This window comes from Dasypus novemcinctus, chromosome 1, assembly GCF_030445035.2.
Source record: "Dasypus novemcinctus isolate mDasNov1 chromosome 1, mDasNov1.1.hap2, whole genome shotgun sequence".
NCBI classification, from domain to species: Eukaryota; Metazoa; Chordata; class Mammalia; order Cingulata; family Dasypodidae; genus Dasypus; species Dasypus novemcinctus.
In genome coordinates, this window is record NC_080673.1 from 202,608,409 (window position 1) to 202,629,965 (window position 21,557).

The 21,557-nt window shown below is 66.0% G+C and overlaps 1 protein-coding gene across 2 annotated transcripts in view; it reads left to right on the forward strand.

The window, feature by feature from the left end:
• Nucleotides 1-20,119, forward strand: part of WFS1 (wolframin ER transmembrane glycoprotein) — a 40,536-nt gene extending 20,417 nt beyond the window's left edge. For both annotated transcript variants that reach the window (XM_023587241.3, XM_004453004.5), the window contains exons 3-8: nucleotides 3,575-3,657; nucleotides 7,585-7,729; nucleotides 8,677-8,847; nucleotides 10,414-10,494; nucleotides 13,488-13,636; nucleotides 17,640-20,119. In XM_023587241.3, coding sequence (XP_023443009.2) covers nucleotides 3,575-3,657; nucleotides 7,585-7,729; nucleotides 8,677-8,847; nucleotides 10,414-10,494; nucleotides 13,488-13,636; nucleotides 17,640-19,442 — 2,432 coding nt within the window. In that variant the 3' untranslated portion in view covers nucleotides 19,443-20,119. The remainder of the gene's footprint in view (nucleotides 1-3,574; nucleotides 3,658-7,584; nucleotides 7,730-8,676; nucleotides 8,848-10,413; nucleotides 10,495-13,487; nucleotides 13,637-17,639) is intronic.
• The last annotated feature ends 1,438 nt before the right edge of the window (nucleotides 20,120-21,557 follow it).

Sequence of the window (21,557 nt, forward strand, 5' to 3'; positions counted from 1 at the left end):
AGGGTGGGTATCTTCGGCCCACTTCCTGGATCCGTGGGACCCTAGGAGGTGACAGACAGCTCAAGGCTGGGGTGGGGAAGGGCAAGGTGGCAGCCACGCTGGAGACAGCGTGGCGTCGCGTGGATTGTTCCGTGTGTAAACTTGCACTCTCCCTCGAGCAGCACTTTGGCACACGTGCGACGATTTTAAGGACTGACGAAGCATATCTCGAGGCGCTGTCACGATGCTGGCATCGGCTTTCTTCCATGCAGCACCGTCTGGGGCAGAGTCTCGTGCAGGTTTGGAGCTAGTGGAGCCTTCAAGTGGGGGACGCGCCTGGCTCGGCACCCCCACGGGCTGCCCACGGCCTGCTCTCCACGTGCTCCGCCTGCTCAGATCGGGGCCCACCTAGGCAGGTGAGACACAGGCTGCGCGCTCGCTGCCTGCAGGCCCCGTGCGAGGATCTGGGTGCCCCACCCAGAGGGCCTCCCTCCCTCCAGTTTCTCCACGGCCGCTGGGCCTCACTGCCCCGGGTGGTGCTGGGAGCTGGCGGTGAGCTGGGCTAGATCCAGGGCCCCTGGCTGTCCCCGGCAAGGCTGCTGGAGGCTGGGAGGTGGCGTTCCAGTTCCAGCAGAAACGGGTGCTGGGGAGGGGATGGCACCCAGAAGAGCCCGGCCTGCTGGGAGCTCAGGAGGAAATGAGCAGAGCGTCGTTTGTTCACCCGCTGTGGCCACAGAAACCTGGAATGCTGAGATCCATGGGAGAGGAGTCTTTAAAGACAGGAGGGGGTGCTTCTCTGTGGGTCTGCCCAGCTCCCTCAATCTGACCGCAGGGAGGGTCAGCCCAAGAAGCGAGAGGCCTGCCCAAGGCCACAGCGCTGAAATTATTTTTGCTGTTTGTGCCTGCTTGGCAGTTAAATTCAGGCCCTGTTTAGTTGTAACTGACAAACCCTATATAAATCCATTAAAGCAAACAAACAAAAAAAGAAAAATGGAAGATAAGAAGGGCTTTAATTAGTCCGTGCGTCTGTGTTTTCAATAAGATTCTAGTAGATGTCCAGCTTCAGGCACGGCTGGATCCAGGGGCCCTGATGTCTTTGGAAACTCACTTGCTCTCCCCCTCAGCTCTGTGCTGTCCTCACCCTCAGGTGGGCTGGTGCCGTGGGGTGGCCCCCCAGGGCTCCAAGCTGGCACCCGCTGAGCCGTGTCCAGCAGGAGAAAGCACGCTTTCCCACAGTTCCAGCACAAACCCTCTGGGCCTGACTTGGGCCTTTGTCCATCCCTGAGCGACGCACACGTGGGGTGAACAAGTAACCCAGACCCCCAGGACCGAGAGTGCAGGAGGGGTGGAGCCCGAAAAGGGACGTGGAGCTGCTCTTCCAGGAAAGACGAGGACCAGGTGTCAGCAGGCAGACGGCCGGTCCCTGTGCCAGGCGCAGGGGAGGCCAGCATGAGGGAGCGCGTGTGCGCCACGGCCCTGGGGCCCCGCGCTGCAGAACCAGCCTCTGGAGGCGTCGCTTGGGGTGTGAGCAGGGAGCTGCCCGCAAGGGCTCCCCTTACATGGAAACAGCTGATCACGCCGCCTGGCCTTCAGCACGAGCCCAGCATCTGGGCGGTTGCCAGGACATTTCTGTGATGCAGTAATGATGATGCAGAAGCTGCAGTAATGACGAGGGAGGTATTGTGTTGTTTCAAAAGGATCCTGTGTATTGGGGAGACGTCTTGAAATGTCAGGCTATGAATAGTCTCTGAAAAACTAAATCACGGGCTAGACAATCTTTTCTAGTCAACAGATGCATGCTTGACTCTTCTACATCCTGATGTGTAAAACAAGGGGTGGGGGGAGGCTGTACGCTGGTGAGTTCAGCTAGTGGAGAAGAGGGTTTTGCGCTCGCAGGGAGCCCAGCGCTGTGCTGAGAGTACGACCTCGGCGAGGGAGCGCAGAGGGCCTGGGTTCACCCAGACGGGACCCGGGAGGGAAATGAAGCTCCCATCTTGTGAGCCGGCACCCAGCGTCTTCTCTCACTTAATCCTAAACCTTCTCATCGATCAACGTGAACGACTGTCGTGACGGGCCCAGGGAGCTGGGGTGACCTGCACATCCACCTGTGTCTACGTCAGCCGTTTGGGTCCTGGGCCCAGAGCCACTAAGCCATGGCCGGACACAGGAAGGGCCCGCGGAGTGTGGCAGCAGCGAGAAGCGTGAACGGGCCTGGTGGGCAGCACAGGGTCGGGGCCACTCGGAGGAGGGCTGGCCGAGGGCTGGCCAGTGCCACCTCCGTGGGCCCCAGAGCCCTCGAGCCAGTAGGACTCCCTGCAGGGCGAGGTGGACGCCATGCGTGACGCTGTCCCTCGAGAGGAGGTGGCGTGCGTGTCCCTGTGCGGCCTTGGGGGAATCCCCACTCCTTCCTAGAGCCCGCGCCTCGGCTGCCGGGGCCTGGGGCCTTCTCGTGTCCCCTGTGCCATCCCAGGCTGCCTCCCCCCGCACGCTTGCTCCACCCTGGACGTGGGGACCGGGCCGCACCCCTTGCTGCAGAGCCGGTTCTGGGAAAGCCCCGGTGGCACCGCAAAGGGGACGGAGCAGTTTTCCTGGGGACCTGCTCCCTTAATCTGCCTTCTGTCCAGGCAAGGCGAGAGGCGAGCGCCCCCCAACGCGCGGCACGCGAGGCGTTCCCGCGAGGCCCAGGGCCCCTGCCCAGAGACGAGGCAGGGTGTGGAGGTGGGGGGCCGCGGAGGCCGGCTTGGGCCTCGCGAGGAGGGCTGCTCAGCTCGGTAGCGTGTCGCGTTGCTGGTTAGGGCGTGGGGAAGCGCATTCCAGGATGTGGGGAAACAGGATGCCTCTTTAGTAACACCAGCACGGGCCTCCACGGCGCCGGCCCGAGCCTCGCAATTTGACTCCGAAGGAGCTGTCCAGACAGCCGTCCCCAAAAGGAGAAGTGCGCGTGGGATCGTTTGGGGCCCCTTTAATGAAATAGCCTGGGAATAGCCTTCACGTGTGACGAGCGAGGACAGGCTGAGCAGCCTCCAGCGGCCCCGGAGGGGCTCACGGTGTGTCCGAGGGGCACTCCGCAGAGGAGGGGGTCACGGTGACGTGGATGTCAAACCTCTGGCCCCTGGTGGTAACCCCCAGAGAGCCTGCACGTGGGCGAGGACCGGACGCCATTGTGGGAGCACGAGCGTGAGGTTTACCGGGGAGCTGGGCCTTGGGGTGCAGGTTCTCTTGTTTAAGTTGGGGCTTTCGAACCTGAGCCCCAGAGGTAGAGCAGGCAGGAGCTCAGCTGTGCTGGCTGGAACGGGGTGGGGGTGGGGCCCCCAGGTGTGCACCCCCCACACCTCCCACCCAAAGAGCGCTGAGGGGCTGGGGAGGGCTGCCCCGGGGCACGGTTGGCCCCTGTGCCGCCTGCTGTGGCGTCACTGCAGGGCAGATCGCCCTCGGAGCCCGTCCCCTCGTGGCGTCTGCGCCCACCCTCCGGGGAGGGATCTCAAGGCGAGAAGCAGTTCCTGGGCTTCCCAGGCCTGTGCTGCCTGCCCTTCCCGCTCCTCGGGTGGAGACTGGACTCGCTTTGTGACGTTGTGTCTCTTCTCCCACGCTGAAGGGCCTGTGGCGGAAGAGACGGCAGTCCCCTTTGAGGACGTCCTGGAGAAGGCCAAGGCCGGGGACCCCAAGGCGCAGACGGAGGTGAGCACACCGCGACGGCCCAGCAGCCTGGCCCAGAGGAGCAGGTGCCGGGTGGGAAGTGGGAGGCAGCACCAGCGCGCTGGCCCGGCACCCCGCTTCACGCCTGCCGTGTCCCCCATCACCATTCTGGAGAGTGTGTCCGGCCCGTGTCCTGCTCAACATTTGTCACAGGCTCCCCCTGCCCGGCGGCTTCTGCCCGGGCACCCCAGGCCGCTGCCCTACCTCACCCTCCCCTGCCTCAGCCTGTGGGTCCAGGGCGGTGGGCGTGGCTGGCCACCAGCTGTGCGCCCAGGCCCTCAGGCTCAATCGCGGTGCCCCTGGCAGGGGGCAGGCAGGCGGTCCCTGTGCTCACAGCTAGAGACACACGAGTGGATTCATTCCAAACGATAAGGAGGAGACGGACACGGTCCCGAGGCGGGGCGTGGCAGAGGGCCCGTTGGGAAGGCCATGCGGGGAGGGGGCGGCTCGGCCGAGGCCGACACCTGCACCCCTGGGGCCCGAGGAGGGAGAACGCGCGCACCCCACGGGAACTGAAAGGTGGGAGGGCACGAAGCCTCTGGGCGTGACGGGCTCTGGTGCGTAGCTCTCCAAGGCCCCTCTGGCTCTGGGGGTTAGGGGTGGGGAAGGCTCTCTAGGAGGCTTTCCTGACCGTCACCCAAGTAGGGAGGTGGTGAGAATAGGGGGCCGGCAACACTGCTGGCAAGAGCGAGTGGTCTGGGGGTCCCTGGGGGGGGTGGAGTTGGCAGGGCGTGCGGCCAGGCTGGCTGTGGGTGGGCACGGGCAGGGTCCGTGTTTGCTCCTGGAGGGGCATGTGCTGGCTTGGGGGGGCAGGGCTGGTTGGTCTGGCCGGCAAGCAAGGCGCGAGCGTCCTGGCCGCATGCCACCGAGATGCCTCCCCCAGGAGTCCAGGTGGAGCCGCGGGGTCAGCTGGGAGGGAGCTGGAGCCTGGGCGCGGTCTGGGTCGCTGCGCATCAGGGGCCTTACGTGGGTGTTTAGAGCCGTCGGGCCAGGCTCCGTCGCCAGGGGAGAAGGTGGAGCCAGCACAGGGCATCCACGGATGGAGCCTGGGTGCTTGGCAGTGGGGCCCAGGAGGCCCGCAGCCTGGGAGGCATGTGGACAGGAGATGGGGCTGCGGGGGCCATCAGGAGCCCTGGAGGAGGCTGGGGGCGCCCCGGGGCAGGCAGCGAGCCTGGAAGCGCCACGGCGCAGCACGACACCAAGGTCAGGACTGCGTCTGCTGGGTCGCTGCAGGCAGGCTTGGGGCGGTGGGGGCTCGGGCCCCGGTTGCAGGCCTGGGGCATCGAGGCAGGAGCAGCCAGTGTGGGCCGCAGACCCTGGGTGGGCGAAGGGGCCGTTGAGGGCGGGAGGGTGCCAGCCACCGGACCCCAGGCCCGGGCCCTGCCAGGTGCTGGGAGAGCAAGAAGCCAGAGAGGGGCTTGGGGGGCTCTGTGCAGGGGCCCAGCTCCCTTCCTCAGCTGGGCCTGGGTAGCGGGTGGCTGCGAGGGTCCCCATCGCCCCCTGGGTTGTGCGAGTTGCAGAGCAGGGCTCGGGGGGGCCGCTGCCAACATCCGTGTTCAGCAGGGAGGGCCAGGCCTGGGGACAGGTGCCTGGGGCCGGGTTGACGCGCCCTGAGGCCCGCTGGCTTCCTGGAGGGCGCTCCTTGCGGTGGGCCAGGCGCTGAGGCTGGGCGCAGGCACTGACCACAGCTGGGCCCTGGCATGGGGGCCATAGGCAGCCCCCGGTCCTGCTCCTCCTGCTCCCGGGGCCGGGGGCCTGCGGGGAGGGCTGTGGGCACTTACGGCCCCGTGCGTTGGGGCTGGCCCTGAGGACCGGGAAGCTGCGCGCTGGCCTCGCTGGTGGACCTCTGGCGAGGGCTCTGAACAGCGGCTGTCACACCTGCCCTCGGGTCCTGGGTCGGGCCTTGTGGGGGGATGCTGGGCCCAGGCCCGGCACCCGGGACGCTCTCCGGGGTCCACCCTGGCCATCATCGGCCGGCCCCGGCAGCGGCACCTTGTCTTCCTGGCGTCCGCGCAGGGCAGAGTTCCCGTTCTCACTTCTTGGGTGAGGAGGCCAAGGCCAGGAGGGCTAGGCCCCCACCCAGGGGCACGCGGCGGGGAGCTCTGGCCAGGAGGGCTCCTCGTGGGCCTGCGCCGGCTGCTGCCTTCTTTGTCCTGTGCCCGCCTCGCGGGCTCTCTATCACGCTTCCTGTCTCTGCCCCTTTGTCTCGCTGCCTCTCTCCATCCTGCTCAGGTTCTCCGTTTCCCCCGTCCCCTCTTCCTCTTTGCCCCCCTGTTCTACTCAGTTTCTCCTGTTTCTGCGTGTCTGGCTGCCTTTTGCTTCATCTGGCCTTCTGGCTCGGGGTCTCTGTGCTCTCTCGACGTCCTTCCACTACCTGACTGCTTTTTCTTTTCTCTCTCCCTCTTTCTCCATTCTCTGTGACCGTCGCACTATGATCTGCACCCTGCTCTCTCCACGTCTCTCTGCTCCTCTGCCTGTCTCCCTTCCTCTTTCTTTTTGATTCTCTCTCTACTTGTCTTTCTTGGTCTCTGTTTCCCTCTGTCCCATCTCGCACATGCGCAGAACTAAACAGCCCTTGCACAGCGAGGGGGGGAGCCGTGCATACCCTCTCCTGGTGTGGGGGGCAGCACTGGCCTCAGGGGGGCTGTCTCCCTCGCCCGGTCCCTCGGATTCTCGGTGGGCTCTGTCCTGTTCTGGGCCGTTGGGCGTGTGCCCCTTCCCCTGCAGTGAGCCAGGGCGGGAGCATGGGCGCCCGAAGTGCTCCCAGGACCCCCGAAGGCGAGACGCGGCCTCTGCCTGCCCTGGCCCCCGCGAGGACCCTGGCCCCGCCTCCCCCTCCTCCAGCTTCGCCCTGGGCGTGTCAGCCGATGTGTTCCTTGCTGCTTCCTCACCTTGGGGTTAGGACCTCAAAACTGGGGGTCAGCCCAGCCCCTGGTGTGACAAACGAAGAGCCCTAGGCCCCCACAGGGGCAGGGCGGGGCGAGCTCGGGGGTCGTGTGCCTGGCGTCTGCCTCTCCTTCCGCCCTGGCTGGAGCCTCGTAGTGCCTTCTCCAGAGAGGCCCAGAGAGGCCTGGCGCCCCGGCCCAGCAGGGACCTCTCACCAGCCCTCGCCGCCCTCCGCGGCGGCCCCACTGGGGGCCCCGGTCCTGCTGTCCCGCCATTGTCAAGAGCGACCCCCCACTGCTCCCCGAGGACGAGGAAAGCTCCCGTGTGAAGCCCTACGAGACGATATCCCTCCTCCTGCTTCACGCCCTCCGTGCACCCCCACTCCTCCCCCAGCCTGTGCCAGGCCTTTGAGCCAGGGGAGGCCGGGCAGCCCCCTGTGGGCCCCGCCTGGGTGCAGACGGGATGATGAGCCAGACCAGGGCCCGGCAAGCCTCCTCCACGAAGGGCCAGGCAGAGAGTTTCGGGCTTTACAAGCCCGACAAGCCTGTCGAGGTGCCCAGCTCCCGTGCGGCAGGAAAGCAATGCAGAGAGCAGGGCACCGGTGGGCATCCTGTGGGCCAAGGAAGCGCCGTCTACCAGCACAGCCCGTGGCTGGATTTAGCCCACGAGCTGCAGCCTGCAGACCCGGTGCTAGCTGGCCTCTCTCCAGCCCTAACTCTGACGATTTAGAGAAGTGGTAAACGGACCAAATCCTCACTATGAATTACCAGCCCCGATGGGGGAGCCCCGGCGGGGGGTGTGCGGGTGCGAATCCAGGAAGGAGGTGGCTGGGGTCAGAGCCGCAGTCGCCTCGTCTGCAGTGGGGGTGGAGGAGCAGGTGACGGGGCAGCCCCCCACGTCTAAGGAGGGGTCCGACTGGCCGGGTGGGGGGTCCAGGGAGCCCGGGGTCGCCCTGGGGGGAAGCAGGCCCCCCACGGCGTCTGGGCAGGCTACCGAGGGCCGGTCGGGGCATCTGTCCTGCAGGTGGGGAAGCACTACCTGCGGCTCGCCGCCGCGGCGGACGAAGAGCTCAACAACTGCACCGCTGTGGACTGGCTGGTCCTCGCCGCGAAGCAGGGCCGGCGGGAGGCCGTCAAGCTGCTCCGGCGGTGCCTGGCCGACAGGAAAGGTGGGTCCGCGCGCCCTCCCAGCCCTGCCCGCGGGCTGCTGCGCAGGAGACCAGCAAGTGAACAGCAAGGGCGGTAGGGCCTGCGGCCAGGGCCGCTGCGGGGGCCTTGCACTGGCCAGCCGGGCAGCGTAGCCACACCGGTGCTCGTGGGGAGCCAGAGGTTCCCCGAGGCTCTGAGGGGCACAGTCAAGTGCCTGGAACCAGAGGGCGGGCAAGGGGGCGCTGAGGCTGTGGCCTCGCGTGGACCACGGGTCCCCCACTCTATACCGTGTGCTTTCTGGCTATAGAAATACGTTTAAGGTGAAACCAGGTGAGTTTTAAAGGACACAGGAGCTCCCTCGCTCATCCCAGGGGTCCCGTAGCTGACGCTGCTCTCCTACAGAGGCCGCCCGATGTCTGTGGCGTGGCTGGACAAGGGAGAGTGGCAGCTACTGGGGTGGGAAAGGTGCTTGCACGCCTGCTGCAGGCCGGGCCTCCTGTCTCCCCCCGAAGGGCTGCTCTCCATGTGGGGAGCACGGCCTCCCAGCTGTCCTGGGCTGCATGCCAAGGGTACCACCATGGCCACCGCAGCCCCAGGGGCCATAGTGTGGCCGCCGGTGGCCTGGGTTTGAGACCCAGCCCCGCCTTCGTGCCTGTGTGGCCTTGGGCCAGCACCTCACCCTGTGCCTTGGTGTCCTGTCTGCGGGGCGGGGACAGCAGCACCTGCTGCCGGGCTCGTCCTGAGGGTCAAAGGTGAAAGCGGAGCTCGTGGCAGGTGCTGAGATTCCTTGGCCGGGTGCCTGCCCGCCGTGGCCCTCGGCGAGGGTCCAGCCGGCTTTGCCGGCGTGGGTGCTGGCAGGGGCTCAGGCCCCCTCCTTCCCCGCCCGCCCTGCCCCGAAGGCCCTCGCGGGCAGAACCGGCCGGGCCTCAGGGGCAGGGCGGCGGCCTTCACTAGCCTTGTCCCCCAGGCATCACCTCGGAGAACGAGCAGGAGGTGAGGAAGCTGTCCTCGGAGACGGACCTGGAGAGGGCCGTGCGCAAGGCGGCGCTCGTCATGTACTGGAAGCTCAACCCCAAGAAGAAGAAGCAGGTGGCGGTGGCGGAGCTGCTGGAGAACGTCGGCCAGGTGGACCAGCACGGTGCGCGCCCTGGCGCCGCCGCGCCGCGGAGGCTGGAGCGGCTGCTCAGCCCCCGCGGGCTCTGCCTGCCCTTCAGGCCCCCCCTAGACCCCCGCTACCCCAGGCCTGCCTCCTTTGGGTCCAGCGCCACTTGCTCTGCCCCGGTGTCCCTCCCCAGACGCTGCCCCTCCTACTGACATCCTAGGGCGTCCTGCTCCTCCTAAAGGGCCCAGGTGAAGGGACAGATGTGGGCAGGGGCCTGGCCCCGATACCAGGCTTGAGGGCCGCTGAGCCGGCTGCCCCCAGAGCCCCCACGCGGCCTTCCTCACCAGCTGCTTAGCCCACCCGCGCCTTCTCCCCGCCCGGCACTGGAGAAGGTGCCCCAGTGGGCATCAGCGGTGCCTCTGCAGCTCCTGACCTTTTCCACCTCAACCTGCTCAGAAAGGTGCTCTGTGCCCGCCCCACTGCGCCCTCATCTCCTTCGGGCCCACCAGGTGGTGGCTCGAGCACCTACAGACCCTCAGTGCCACGGGCAGGCCGGAGGCCACGGCAGGCCTGGTCCTGGATTTTGCTTCTGGGGCCTGCGGGAAGCAGGCTCTGCTCCTGGACACACTGCAGGCTGAGACTCTCTCCTGCGCTGGGTCTCTGGGCAGGGCCCGCAGAGCAGGCCTCGGCTTTCGGGGACTTCGGTCACGTTCCAGCTTAGGCTGGGGAGTGTGGAATGCTGGGGTGGGATGTCTGCACGGCCTGGGACCCTGGCTGCCCCACCCAAAAGGACGTGTGTGATGAGCCTGCACAAAGCCCGCGGCCCCCCGCCTCCCTCACTGGGAGCTCCAGCTTGTCTGGACCTGCTGCCCCCAGCTTCCCCATCTCAGCCCCTCTGAGCAGGTCTTGATCTGTTCTCTGTCACCCCCTGCGTGGCCCTGAACCTGCAGGGGCAGGCCTGGCACTCAGCGCCAATTCCTCAGGACCTAGCACTGGGAAGGGCTCAGCAGTTGTCTGCAGGTCTGGGGGAGAAACGGGGTGATAACGTGTCAGAAGGACAGAATGGGGGGAGCGGATGTGGCTCAAGCAGTTGAGCACCTGCCTTCCACATGGGCAGTGCCAGGTTCAGTTTCCAGTGCTTCCTAAAGAAAACAAAACAATAAACAAAAACAATGAGCAGACAATGAGCAAGAGAAAAAAGGGAAAACCTAAATCCTGGCACAGGTCTTTCAACAGGCCCGTGTTGCGCTCCCTGCAGGGTCTGGGGCTGGAGGCCCAGGGACGAGTGGCCCTGGCTCTTTCCTGTGTGCTCCCAGTCTGTCCAGGGGGCCACTGCACCAACAGGCAGTGCAGGCTGAGCTGATTAGAGGATGGCACACCCTAATGATGGACTGGCCAGTGCCCAGTGCCAGGAGGGAGCCAGGTCTGTCCTAGCGGGTACGGGCTCAGAGATGGCCGCCCATCCAGGGCCACGGCAGGGGACCCAGGTCCCGTGGTCCCTGGAGCTTGGACGCCCCAGGAGCGTGCCGGCTGGGCATGGCGGGCTGCGGGCCATGTGGGTCAGCCCCAGCCCACCCTGATCCTCGCTTCTGTCCCCTGCAGATGGAGGCACACAGCCAGGCCCAGTGCCCAAGTCGCTGCAGAAGCAACGGCGGATGCTGGAGCGCCTGGTCAGCAGTGAGGGTGAGTGCGGCGAGCGGCCCTGCGTCTGCCGCCACCCACCTCCACGCCGCCCCCAGCACCCCAGGCCCCTGCCAGGAGTGCAGAGAGCACGGGCAGGTCCCGGTCGGCTCCATCCCGGGCTATCCAGGGTGCAGGGTTTGGGCACTGGGGGATCATCGGCTCACCAGGAGCACATGCTCTAGAAGGACAGACAAAGGACAGAGACCAGAGAGGCTTGGCGGTGCCACAGGATGGGGGTGTCGGGGGAGGGCAAGGGGCTGGTGCTGCACGATGGGGGTGCGGGGGGAGGGCAAGGAGCGGGCGCCCCGGGCAGGACGGGCGGCACCAGCAGAGGCCCAGAGTGGGCTGCAGCACGGAGCACGGGGCCTGGGGGCAGGCAGGGGGCGTGAGGGGCGTGCCGACCCTTTCGACATCCGGGCTCTTGGGTCCTCCCTGAGCAGTTGCCCTGCCTGGTCATTGCCTCGGGGGCCTGGTCACTGCTCCCAGGCCTGGCCCCCGTCCCAGAGATGGCTGTGCTGGCGCATCAGGGTCCCCTTGGCACCAGCAGGGAGCCTGGCCTCGCCCTGGCTCTTCTGGCCCCTGGGGCAGGGCTCGGGTTTCTCTCGGGGCCTCCCTTTCCCAGCCAGCTGCTCCCATGAGACGCCCGAGGGACCCCTCGGCGCCAGGAGCTTCTGTCACAGAGGTGGGTGCCGTACGGGTAGGGTCACCCCACACCTTCCCGCGGGGCCAAGGAAGCTTCTCTAGAGGGTCTTCTTGGAGCTTCACCGACAAGTTGCCTCACTGCGCCTACGTGCCCCTGCCCCCGCGATGGGCGCGGGGCTGCACGCACGTTTCCCTGGCTGCCTCCGCGGGGGGCGAGGAGACGTGCCACGCCGCAGCGGAGAAGCGCGTGACTCAGGGGAACGAGGAGCCGAGAGGCTTTTCAGTTTTCTTTTTAAGCCTCTTGGGTGTCGGGATCTGACGGTATTTGAAGTGGAAGGATCTCAGAGGAGGTGTGGGCGAGGTGGGTAGCTCAGCCTGAAATAGAGCTGCAGGGGCCGCGCAGGCCCGCTTGGGCCCGCTCAGCCTGCAGAGAGCTCCAGCAGGTCCAGAACCTTCCAGGGGGCCGTGGGCGCGGTGGAGGCAGGCGCCCGGGCCAGCCCGCCCTCCCGCACCGCAGCCTTCCTGCTTTCTCCCACTTCAGTAAATTGAAAACCCACACCCCTCTCTGGACCTCACTTCCCATCTGCGGTCACCCCGTTTCCCAGCTCCCCTCTCCAGCCAAACCAGAGGGGGCGCCTGCAGCCCGCGCCTCCCGCCCTCCCAGCCCCACCCGGCTGCAGCCAGGCTTCTCTGTCCTCCCACCGGAATGGCCCTCGTCCAGGGCACCATGCCCTCCAAGGCCGGTGCTCCAGGTGCTCTGTCCCCACCTGGCTCGGCGTGGCCCCTTCCCTCCGGAGGGCCCCGCCCGCCCCCAGGGCACCCGCCAGCTGCTGCCGCCCTCAGGCCTCTGCCCCTCTGGACACGGGGGCCGTTGCGGGCCTGGCCTTGGCCCCCAAAACCTCCACGCTCGCTGCCTTGTGTGACATGTCCCTTGGTGTCAGTGCCTTCGGGGGCCCCCACGGGGTCCCGCCCAAGACTGGTCCGTCCCGCCCACGCGCCATGCCTGCACAGCCTCAGTGGGCCCCTCCCCCAGCCGCCTTCCGCCTTCCGGGGGTGCCGACACCTCCCTTCCCGCACACCCTTGTCTGCTCCGTCTGTAAGCCCCTCAGCACCTCACTCGGCGACCGCGGCAGGCGCGCCCTGATCCAGGCCCCCTGCCCTTTCCTGGGTTTCCGCCCACCTGGAGCTGGGCCCCCCGTGGCCCCCAGTAGTGTCTGCTCCTCGATCCCGGGCTCCCGGCCCTGCAGCCGCCCTCACTGCGCCAAGACCCTGGCGGGTGATTCTCCCACGGCAGCCCAGGGACCCCCTAAAACCCAGGCCAGGGCTCGCCGCGTGCGCCCCGCGGTGCTCCAGCCCCACCTGCTCCGCCCTCGCCCCTTGGGTGCTCCTTCACGCTCTTGCCTGAAGACGTGGTGCCTGCTGTTCCCGGTGCTGTGCTGCGAGCTGCCCCCAGCTTCAGGGTCCAGGGGCGCCCCCTCGCCCTGCTCTGCCTTGTCTGCTGCTCCTTGCGTGCCAGCAGCCGACACATTGGCTTTGCTGGTGCTCGCCGCCCTTCTTCCTTCCAAGCATGCCACTTCCACGCGGCGAGGCCTTGCTCCTTGCCTCCTCCCCAGCACCAGGGACAGCCCCCCCCAGGTGCTCTTGGCCAGCGTCCAGGAGAGGCAATGGCTGTGGCTCCCAGGCCTGTGGAGCGTGGCCGTGGGCGCGCTGGCTGGCAGGGCTGCTGTGGCCGTGGTCAGCCTGCACTGGCTCATTCCCCAGACCCTCCCGGGCCCTCCTTGCAAGCCAGCGGGACAAGAGCTCTGGGGCGGACACTGCCCTGGGGGGTTCTGCTCGCCTACAGCGTATCCAGCGTCTGTGTCCCCCGCCAGGCTGAGGGCCCAGCCCTGGGGCTGGACCAGGTCTGCACACAAGTTTCTTGAGCGTAGGAAGTGTCTGCACCCAGCAGCCCGCTGGGTGCATGGAGGGTGGGGGTCTGCGGCGACAGGGCTGCAGGCCACGTGGCACAGCGCCGGGAGGGGGAGGCAGAGCCGGGGCCTGCGCGGGGCAGGGGGGCTGAGACAACGGCGGGTCATGGAAGGGCTGGTGCAGAGACGGCCTCGAGGGCTGGGAGGGCTGGGCTCTGTGGAATGGGGCGGTGGGGCCGGGGCCACCCTCAGTGGGCCTTCCTGCCCCTTCCAGCCTGGTCCTTGTCTGTGTGTCCAGGGCTGGGGTGGCAGCTGCCCTGCCCCCGGGCTCGCTTAGCACCCCTTGAGCATGGCCTGCCCCCTGCCGTGCCCGGCTGTCCCACGGCGGGGTGACGGCACACGGCCTGTCTGGCTGAGACCCCGCCCTTCTCGCTTGTGCTGCAGCCAAGAACTACATCGCGCTGGATGACTTCGTGGAGATCACCAAGAAGTACGCCCAGGGCATCATCCCCACCAACCTGTTCCTGCAGGACGACGACGACGACGACGAGCTGGCAGGGAAGAGCCCCGAGGACCTGCCGCTGCGCCTGAAGGTGAGCGGGCTGGGGGCGGAGAAGCCCCGGTGCTGCCCGGGCACTCAGGAGCTTCTGGAACTGCGGCCCCCCGCTCGGCGCCTCCGAGTTAGAGACGTCTGTACTTAACTCTGCGGAGAACGCCAGGATTTCCAGGGGCCTGCAGCCGACACAGCCGGGCCTGCTGGGAGCCTGTGCCAAGTGCACCGGGCCTCTGGGGTGTCACCACAAGGCCCACAGCCCTTGGCCATCCCAGAAGTCCTGGGGTCACGTGTTGTTTTCTCTAAGACTGTACATGGCCGTCAGGTCCACAGTGGATTAGAACCCAGTGGGTCGGGGTCAGAAGGCGAGAGAAGGCTGAAAGGTCTCCAAGGGTCAAGGGTAGCTGAGGAGCCGTGGGCAGCTGGGAGTGCCAGGGGGGTCAGAGCAGCTCGTGCTGCCGCCCCATCCCCGCCGCTCACTATCCAGGGCGGAGGCAGGCCAACAGGCGCCGGGAGGGGCTGCGGCCCGGTGTGGGCAGGGGTGACCACGTCCAGGAGCCGATGGCACCAGGCACGAGTGTGGAGCCCGGGGGGACCCCAGAGCTGGGCACACCCCGGGGCGATGGGTTAGCCGCCTCCAGCTTCCCACCCAGCCCGGGTCGTGGGCCCAGGGCCAGAGGCTCCGAGCCAGGCGTGGGCCTTAGAGGTCAGGGTCAGGAGCGAGGCGAGGGGCCGGCCGCGAGCTCGCACAGGTGGCGGCCGTCAGCGCTTCCTAAGGCGCGAGGCGGGGGCAGAGCCTGGCGTGGTCCGGGCAGGGGGCCGGCGCTCCCAGTGCCCCTGAGGGCCCAGGTGAGGGTGACTGCAGAGGCGTAAAAGAACCCGAGAGGCCTCTGGAAGGGAGAGGTTTACGCTTTCCTGTCAAGGAGGCAGCAAGGCCTTGCCTCTTGTGGTGGTGTCTGAAACTGTCACAAGTATCTTGAGTCCTGTACAAAAGGACTTTACAATGTCCTTTTCAATGTCCTCTACAATGACCCGGGCAGGCGTCTCCCCAAACCCAGAGCTGTCCTGGCTTCTAATAGCTGCTTGGAGAGCAGAGGCGGGGCTGCGCTCTGGGGGGCCGCATCTGGGGGGCCGCTCTCTGGGGTCTGCACTCTGGGGTCCGCACTCAGGGGGCCGTGCTCTGTGTTCCGCACTCAGGGGGCCGTGCTCTGTGTTCCGCGCTCTGGGGGGCCATGCTCTGCGGTCTGCGCTCTGGGGGGCTGTGCCCTGGGGGGGCGTGCTCTGGGGTCCACGCTCTGGGGGCTTGGCACACCCAAGCGCGGCAGGACAGGTGCTCTCTTGGCACTAATGGTGCTCCCCAGAGCACGTTCCAGGCGTCCTCGCAGTGCTCTCCAGGCACTGCTCCAGTGACTTTCTTGAAGTAAGCACTAATGAGATTTCAAAATCCTTATTTTTTCCCACATTAAGTTAAAGGCCAACACAGCATATGGGAAACCTCCGGTTTGAATCAGGTTTAGGCTTGTTTGTCTCCGGTTGGCTGAAGGCCGGCCGTGTGTCCAGCTGCACGGGTTGTGAATGTTCCCTTCTCCTGGTTGCTTGTGTCAGCAGGGAAAAACGGCCGATAGCCCCATACCTGAACAGAACACTCCTCCCTGCCCCTTCAGTAGAACGGGTTCCCTACTCCCATTTTTTATTTCACTTTTTTCTGCTCAAAGAGTTTAATTTGTTTCACATTTCCGAAAGAAAAGGAGATGAAACTCTTTAGTCCCACAATTCTTGGGGTCCCCAAGAGGTGGGACCTGGGTGGAGCTGGTGGGAAGCAGTCTGGGACTTTACGAAAGAGGATGCTCCCCTGGTCAGAGTGGCCCAGGTGTGGAGCAGGCCCCACTACTCTGTGCAGCAGAGGCCAGGCACCATGTTCTAGAAGCTTCTAAATGCCCTCTCCGCCATGTGATTGTGTGGGCCCTTGGATTTCTTTTTAAAGTGCATATGAGTGGGTTTGAGCGTAAGGCAGGACTTGGGATGAACTTTAATGAGTGAGCTCCTCTGGTGCGCAAGGCCGGCCCCTCCAGCTGTGCCGTGTTGACTAAACAGGGTGGGGTGGCCTTGAGAGGCAGCAGGACGAGCCCACTGAGCGCTTAGCCCGGCCTGCCAGGAGCAAGGCCAGCTCCACAGAGGCGAACGGGGCAGGCCGCAGCCACAGGCCCCAGCTCCTCCGGGGGCTCCGAGCCGGCGGGGCTGGCTTCCTCCAGAGCAACCCCCCCCCCGGGTCCCTGGAGGCAGCTCCCTGTCTGAGTGCTCGCCTGCTCCCTGTCTGAGTGCTCGCCTGCTCGCTGTCTGAGTGCTCGCCTGCTCCCTGTCTGAGTGCTCGCCTGCTCGCTGTCTGAGTGCTCGCCTGCTCGCTGTCTGAGTGCTCGCCTGCTCCCTGTCTGAGTGCTTGCCTGCTCCCTGTCTGAGTGCTCGCCTGCTCGCTGTCTGAGTGCTCGCCTGCTCGCTGTCTGAGTGTCGCCTGCTCCCTGTCTGAGTGCTCGCCTGCTCCCTGTCTGAGTGCTCGCCTGCTCCCTGGCGAGCTCAGGGAGGCCCGCAAGGGCTGGCGCTGCGGCCCCGGCCGTTCCCTTAGCCGTCCACAGGCAGTGTGGGCACACTGGCCGCTTGCGGGGAGGGTCGTGGCCCCGGAGAGCTGGGGAGGCCCGAGCCGGTATACCGGTTTGTTAGGGAGCAGCGCTTTAGTGGGCTGCCAGCAGCGTATGGGAGTGACAAACCTCACACGTGTGCGGGCGCATGCTCACACGCCCTTCCCGGCACTCCAGTTTCCTTCATCTGTGGAAGGCTTAACCTTCCCGCTGCTTCCAGCATCCTGGTCATCTTGAGCCTGCAGCCGGGGCCCTGGGGCAGTGACAGCCACACGCTGGTGGTGCTGCTCGGTCACCGTCCCCCCGGGACTCCCACCTTCACGTCGGGCACCAGAGCTGCCCCGTGGGAGTGGGAGGGGCCTGCCCGGGCACCGCCAGAGGGTCCAGCTGCCGGCTGCCCATCGCCGGGGCCCGCTGGCTCTCTCACGTCGCCCTCGGGTGGGCTTTGCGGTGCAGCCGGGCCCGCTCTGTCCCTGTGTGTGGGTGATGTGCTGAGTGTCCCTGGCCCAGACCCTTGAGCCCCTGGAATCTCAGACCCCTGCTCCCTCCCCATGCCACATTTGCGGGGCGACTCTGCCCACGGCCTCGCCCTCTTCACCCCCTCCAGGCCTGGGGAGGACTGGAAGCCCCTGCAAGGTCTGCACAGAAAACGAGGCAGGACGTGGGGGCCGCCGACCCCTTCCCGAGGCTGCTCCCCAAAGTCCACCCCACATCCCTGCCTGCGTCCTTGGCCGTGTCAAGGCCAGGAATTGCCTCTGCCCTTCGCCCCAAGCACAGGTTGGCTGTGTGGGGCTGTGTCTGTTCTGAGCAGTAATGAGGGGTGTGTGTGTGCCCAGGTGGGTGGCAGTAGGCGGTTCTCAGGCCTCGTCACCAAAGGTGTGTATGTCCCACCTGATCACTCAGCAGCTGTGTCATCACCTCTTGCAGGACAGACATACAGCCCTGCTACTCAGCTTTCCGTCTTGCTCTCTTTTGGGGCAGCTACGGCCACGCTGGGACTCTGCAGGCCTGCCCCTTCTTTAAAGCGCCCGAGGGGCCCTGCACAGCCCTGGTGACGAGCCCTGGGGGTGGGGGAAGCTGAGGCTCGAGAGCCACAGCCCCTTGCCGCTGTGCAGAGCTGAGCCCCAAGGCAGGCTCCTGCGGGGGGAGGCCCCAGTGAGGCCGGGGGAGGCTCAGGGGAGGCCCCAGACGCGCACCTCCAGGTGCTCGAGGTCTCGGGCGCAGGCATGTCTTGTGCGGGTGACCCCCGAGAAGGTGGAGGGACCGCGGAGCGCGGGGAGGACGCAGCAGGCGGCGGGACGTTAGAGGTGGGGCCTGCGTGCAAAGGGCCCGGGGGCGGGAAGGTGGCGGGGGCAGGAGCGCGAGCAGGGCCGCCCCGAGCGCGCTCTCGGTCTGCCTCCCCCTCCCCAGGTGGTCAAGTACCCCTTGCACGCCATCATGGAGATCAAAGAGTACCTGATCGACGTGGCCTCCAAGGCGGGCATGCACTGGCTGTCCACCATCGTGCCCACCCACCACATCAACGCGCTCATCTTCTTCTTCGTCATCAGCAACCTGACCATCGACTTCTTCGCCTTCTCCGTGCCGCTGGTCGTCTTCTACCTGGCCTTCGTCTCCATGGTGATCTGCACCCTCAAGGTCTTCCAGGACAGCAAGGCCTGGGAGAACTTCCGCGCGCTCACCAGCCTGCTGCTGCGCTTCGAGCCCAACCTGGACGTGGAGCAGGCCGAGGTCAACTTCGGCTGGAACCACCTGGAGCCCTACGCCCACTTCCTGCTGTCGGTCGCCTTCGTCATCTTCTCCTTCCCCGTCGCCAGCAAGGACTGCATCCCCTGCTCGGAGCTGGCCGTCGTCTCGCTCTTCTTCACCGTCACCAGCTACCTGAGCCTGAGCTCCTCGGCCGAGCCCTACACGCGGCGGGCGCTGCTGACCGAGGTCACGGCCGGCCTGCTCTCCCTCCTGCCCAGCGTGCCCCTGGACTGGCGCTGCCTGCAGCTGCTCGGCCAGACCTTCTTCACGGTGCCGCTCGGCCACTTCGTCGTGCTGAACGCCAGCGTCCCGTGCCTGCTCTACGTCTACCTCCTCTACCTCTTCTTCCGCATGGCCCAGCTGCGCAACTTCCAGGGCACCTACTGCTACCTGGTCCCCTACCTGGTCTGCTTCATGTGGTGCGAGCTGTCCGTGGTCATCCTGCTCGAGTCCACCGGCCTGGGGCTGATCCGCGCGTCCGTCGGCTACTTCCTCTTCCTCTTCGCCCTCCCGGTCCTCGTGGCTGGCCTCGCCCTGATGGCCGTGGTGCAGTGCGCCCGCTGGTTCCTGGCCCTGGGGCTCGCCAAGGTGGCTGTGGCCGTGGCGGCCTGCAGCGTGCCCCTGCTGTGGCGCCGGTGGAGCAGGGCCCACTTCTCGGTGCTGGCCATGGTGCAGTCCCTGACGCGGAGCTCCATGGTCAAGCTCATCCTGGTGTGGCTCTCGGCCATCGTGCTCTTCTGCTGGTTCTACGTGTACCGCTCGGAGGGCATGAAGGTCTACAACTCCACGCTGACCTGGCAGCAGTACGGCCACCTGTGCGGGCCGCGGGCCTGGAGGGAGACCAACATGGCGCGCACCCAGCTCCTGTGCAGCCACCTGGAGGGCCACCGGGTCACGTGGACGGGCCGCTTCAAGTACGTCCGCGTCACCGAGACCGACAACAGCGCCGAGTCGGCCATCAACATGCTGCCGTTCTTCGTGGGCGACTGGCTGCGCTGCCTCTACGGCGAGGCCTACCCCTCGTGCAGCCCCGGCAACACCTCCACGGCCGAGGAGGAGCTGTGCCGCCTCAAGCTGCTGGCCAAGCACCCCTGCCACATCAAGAAGTTCGACCGCTACAAGTTCGAGATCACGGTGGGCATGCCCTACGGCAACGGCAGCCGCGGCCCCGAGGACGACGACGTCACCAAGGACCTGGTGCTGCGGGCCAGCAGCGAGTTCAAGGGCGTGCTGCTCCACCTGCGCCAGGGCAGCCTGGTCGAGTTCAGCACCATCCTGGAGGGCCGCCTGGGCAGCAAGTGGCCCGTCTTCGAGCTCAAGGCCATCAGCTGCCTCAACTGCATGGCCCAGCTGTCGCCGGCCCGGCGGCACGTCAAGATCGAGCACGATTGGCGGGGCACCGTGCACAGCGCCGTCAAGTTCGCCTTCGACTTCTTCTTCTTCCCCTTCCTGTCCGCGGCCTGAGAGACGCCCCCCGGCGACCCCGGCCAGCGGACGGGGCCTGGCGCTCACGCTGCGTGAGACCTGTTGGCGCGTGGGCTGCTCAGCCCCGGTGGGGCGGGCTGGCCCCTGGAAGCTCTGCCCGCGCCCGGTACCGCGCGCGCTTGGGAATTGCATGCACAGCCGCTCCCCCAGCCCGCACCTTTCTGAGCAAAGCCGGTGTACCGGGCTCCACCACTAAGATCCCTGTGTCCCGAGAAGCACTTTATGTATGAAGTTCTCCCCTCCCTGCACCCTGCTAACCTCATTTGCTTTTGTGTTTGGGTGTGCTGCCGTGTAAGCTAAGCGATCGCACGCTTTATTTATTTGATCTTTGCTGACCCTTGAGGATGGTGTGCTCGACAGCGCCTGAGCACTGCCGCCCGGTCAGGGCCGGCCTGAATTCGCAGGTCGGGGGGCCGGGCGGGGAGGTGGTAGCTCCGGCCAGAGCATCCCTGTGCCAGGGGCCGGGCTCCACCGTGTGCCTCGTGGCTCTCCCACCATGTGCGTGACGCTCTTGCGTGAATCTGCCAGGACTTGGGAAATTGAGAATAATCCTGGGGTGTCTCTCTCCAGTGCTCAGAAATGCTGGCCCGCGTTTGATCCTGTAGAGCAGAAAGCAAATGGAATGTGGCCAAAATAAAGCCCGTTGGTAAAACCTAGAGTGCTGTGTGCTCTTTGTTCTGTTCAGACAAGTCTTGCCTTGCACGGGGGTGGAGAATAAGAACAGGTGTAAGCACTCGTGTTGCATTAAGCACAGGTGCGCTTGGAGTTACAGAGGAGCAGCGCCTCTTCGAGACGCCTCTCCGCCCACCTGTCTGTAGAGCAGCCCCTGGCGCTGCCCACAACGGGAGGGGCCCCCGCGGCGGCTGCCCTTCCCCCAGCACGGCCAGGTGAGGCTGCCGTGTCACAGCTCCCTGGGTGACCGTGGTGCAGTCACAATTCATCTGTACTTTTTATTTTGAAATAATTTCAGACCTGAAACAAGACGTAGAACTCAACCTCCCCTACACAGGTTTAGCAACCCTTGGCACCTGCCACAGTTGCCGCATCACTCTCCCGGCCTGCCTGCTTCTCCGTTGCCTGTGCGTTTTCTAAACATTTGAGAGCAGGTGGCATCCATCACGCTCCTACAGTTATTTTTGAACCTCAAATTGCTGATGAAGTAGAGCGTCCGTGGGTAGTCACAGTTTGGTGGCTCCAATATGCTTGGAAACCACATCGTGTGTTCAGCGACGTCCCGTTGTCCTCCCAAAGGACTGTTGTCAGGAATTAAGTCATTAGAGCTGCGTGAGCAGCGCGGGCAGGGTCAGCCACTGGGCGGGCGCCTGTGTCCCTTGTGTCCTCTCTCCGCTTCTTGGCTGACGCTGAGGACAAGGCCACCCCCGCTCCCCCCACTGGCCCCATGGGCCGGCCACTGGGTGCCACGTCTTTGCTTGTGGCTGGGCCGGCCACGTGTTCTTTCCGTGGTCTGCACACCTCGTGCTAGGGAGTGGCTGCCCCTCTTTTCAGCAAAGCTCATCTCAGCAGTGGATGGCAGCTGTGTCCCCATGGCACACCCTGCTCTTATCCCTGTCTCCACGGGGCAGGCTGGAAATGGCACATGCTGATTGCTCAGAGGGGCGTCCCCTGTCCTGTGCTCACGGGGCCCCTTCCCTGTGTGGTGGGACGAGGTTGAAGGCCAGCCCCAGTTCTCCCTGTCCCCTTCCCCGAGACCGGGAGATGTGTCACCCGTCGCTTCAGCCTCCCAGGCACCCCTCTGACTGGCCAGAGTCACATCCTCTCCGAGCAAATCCAGACGCCCCGTGGATCTCATGCCTCCCAGGGGGCGTCTGAGGACCCCCAGCCATGGCAGAGGACATGTTTGGGGAGCAGGGAATGGCCAGGCTTGGACCGAGACCCGCTGGCCCCCGGCCTGCCCTCGGCCACCAGCCAGCCACTCGGCGCCCCTCCTGGACCGCCTGCCTGGGGGGAGGGGCGGTGCCCTCCGGGGCCCTCTGCCCCTGCTCCTCGCTCTCCCACACCCCATGTGCCCAGGCCTCCCTATCCTGTCTACACGGCCTTTTCCAATCTGGGCTCCAAACCTTAGCAGCGAGACCC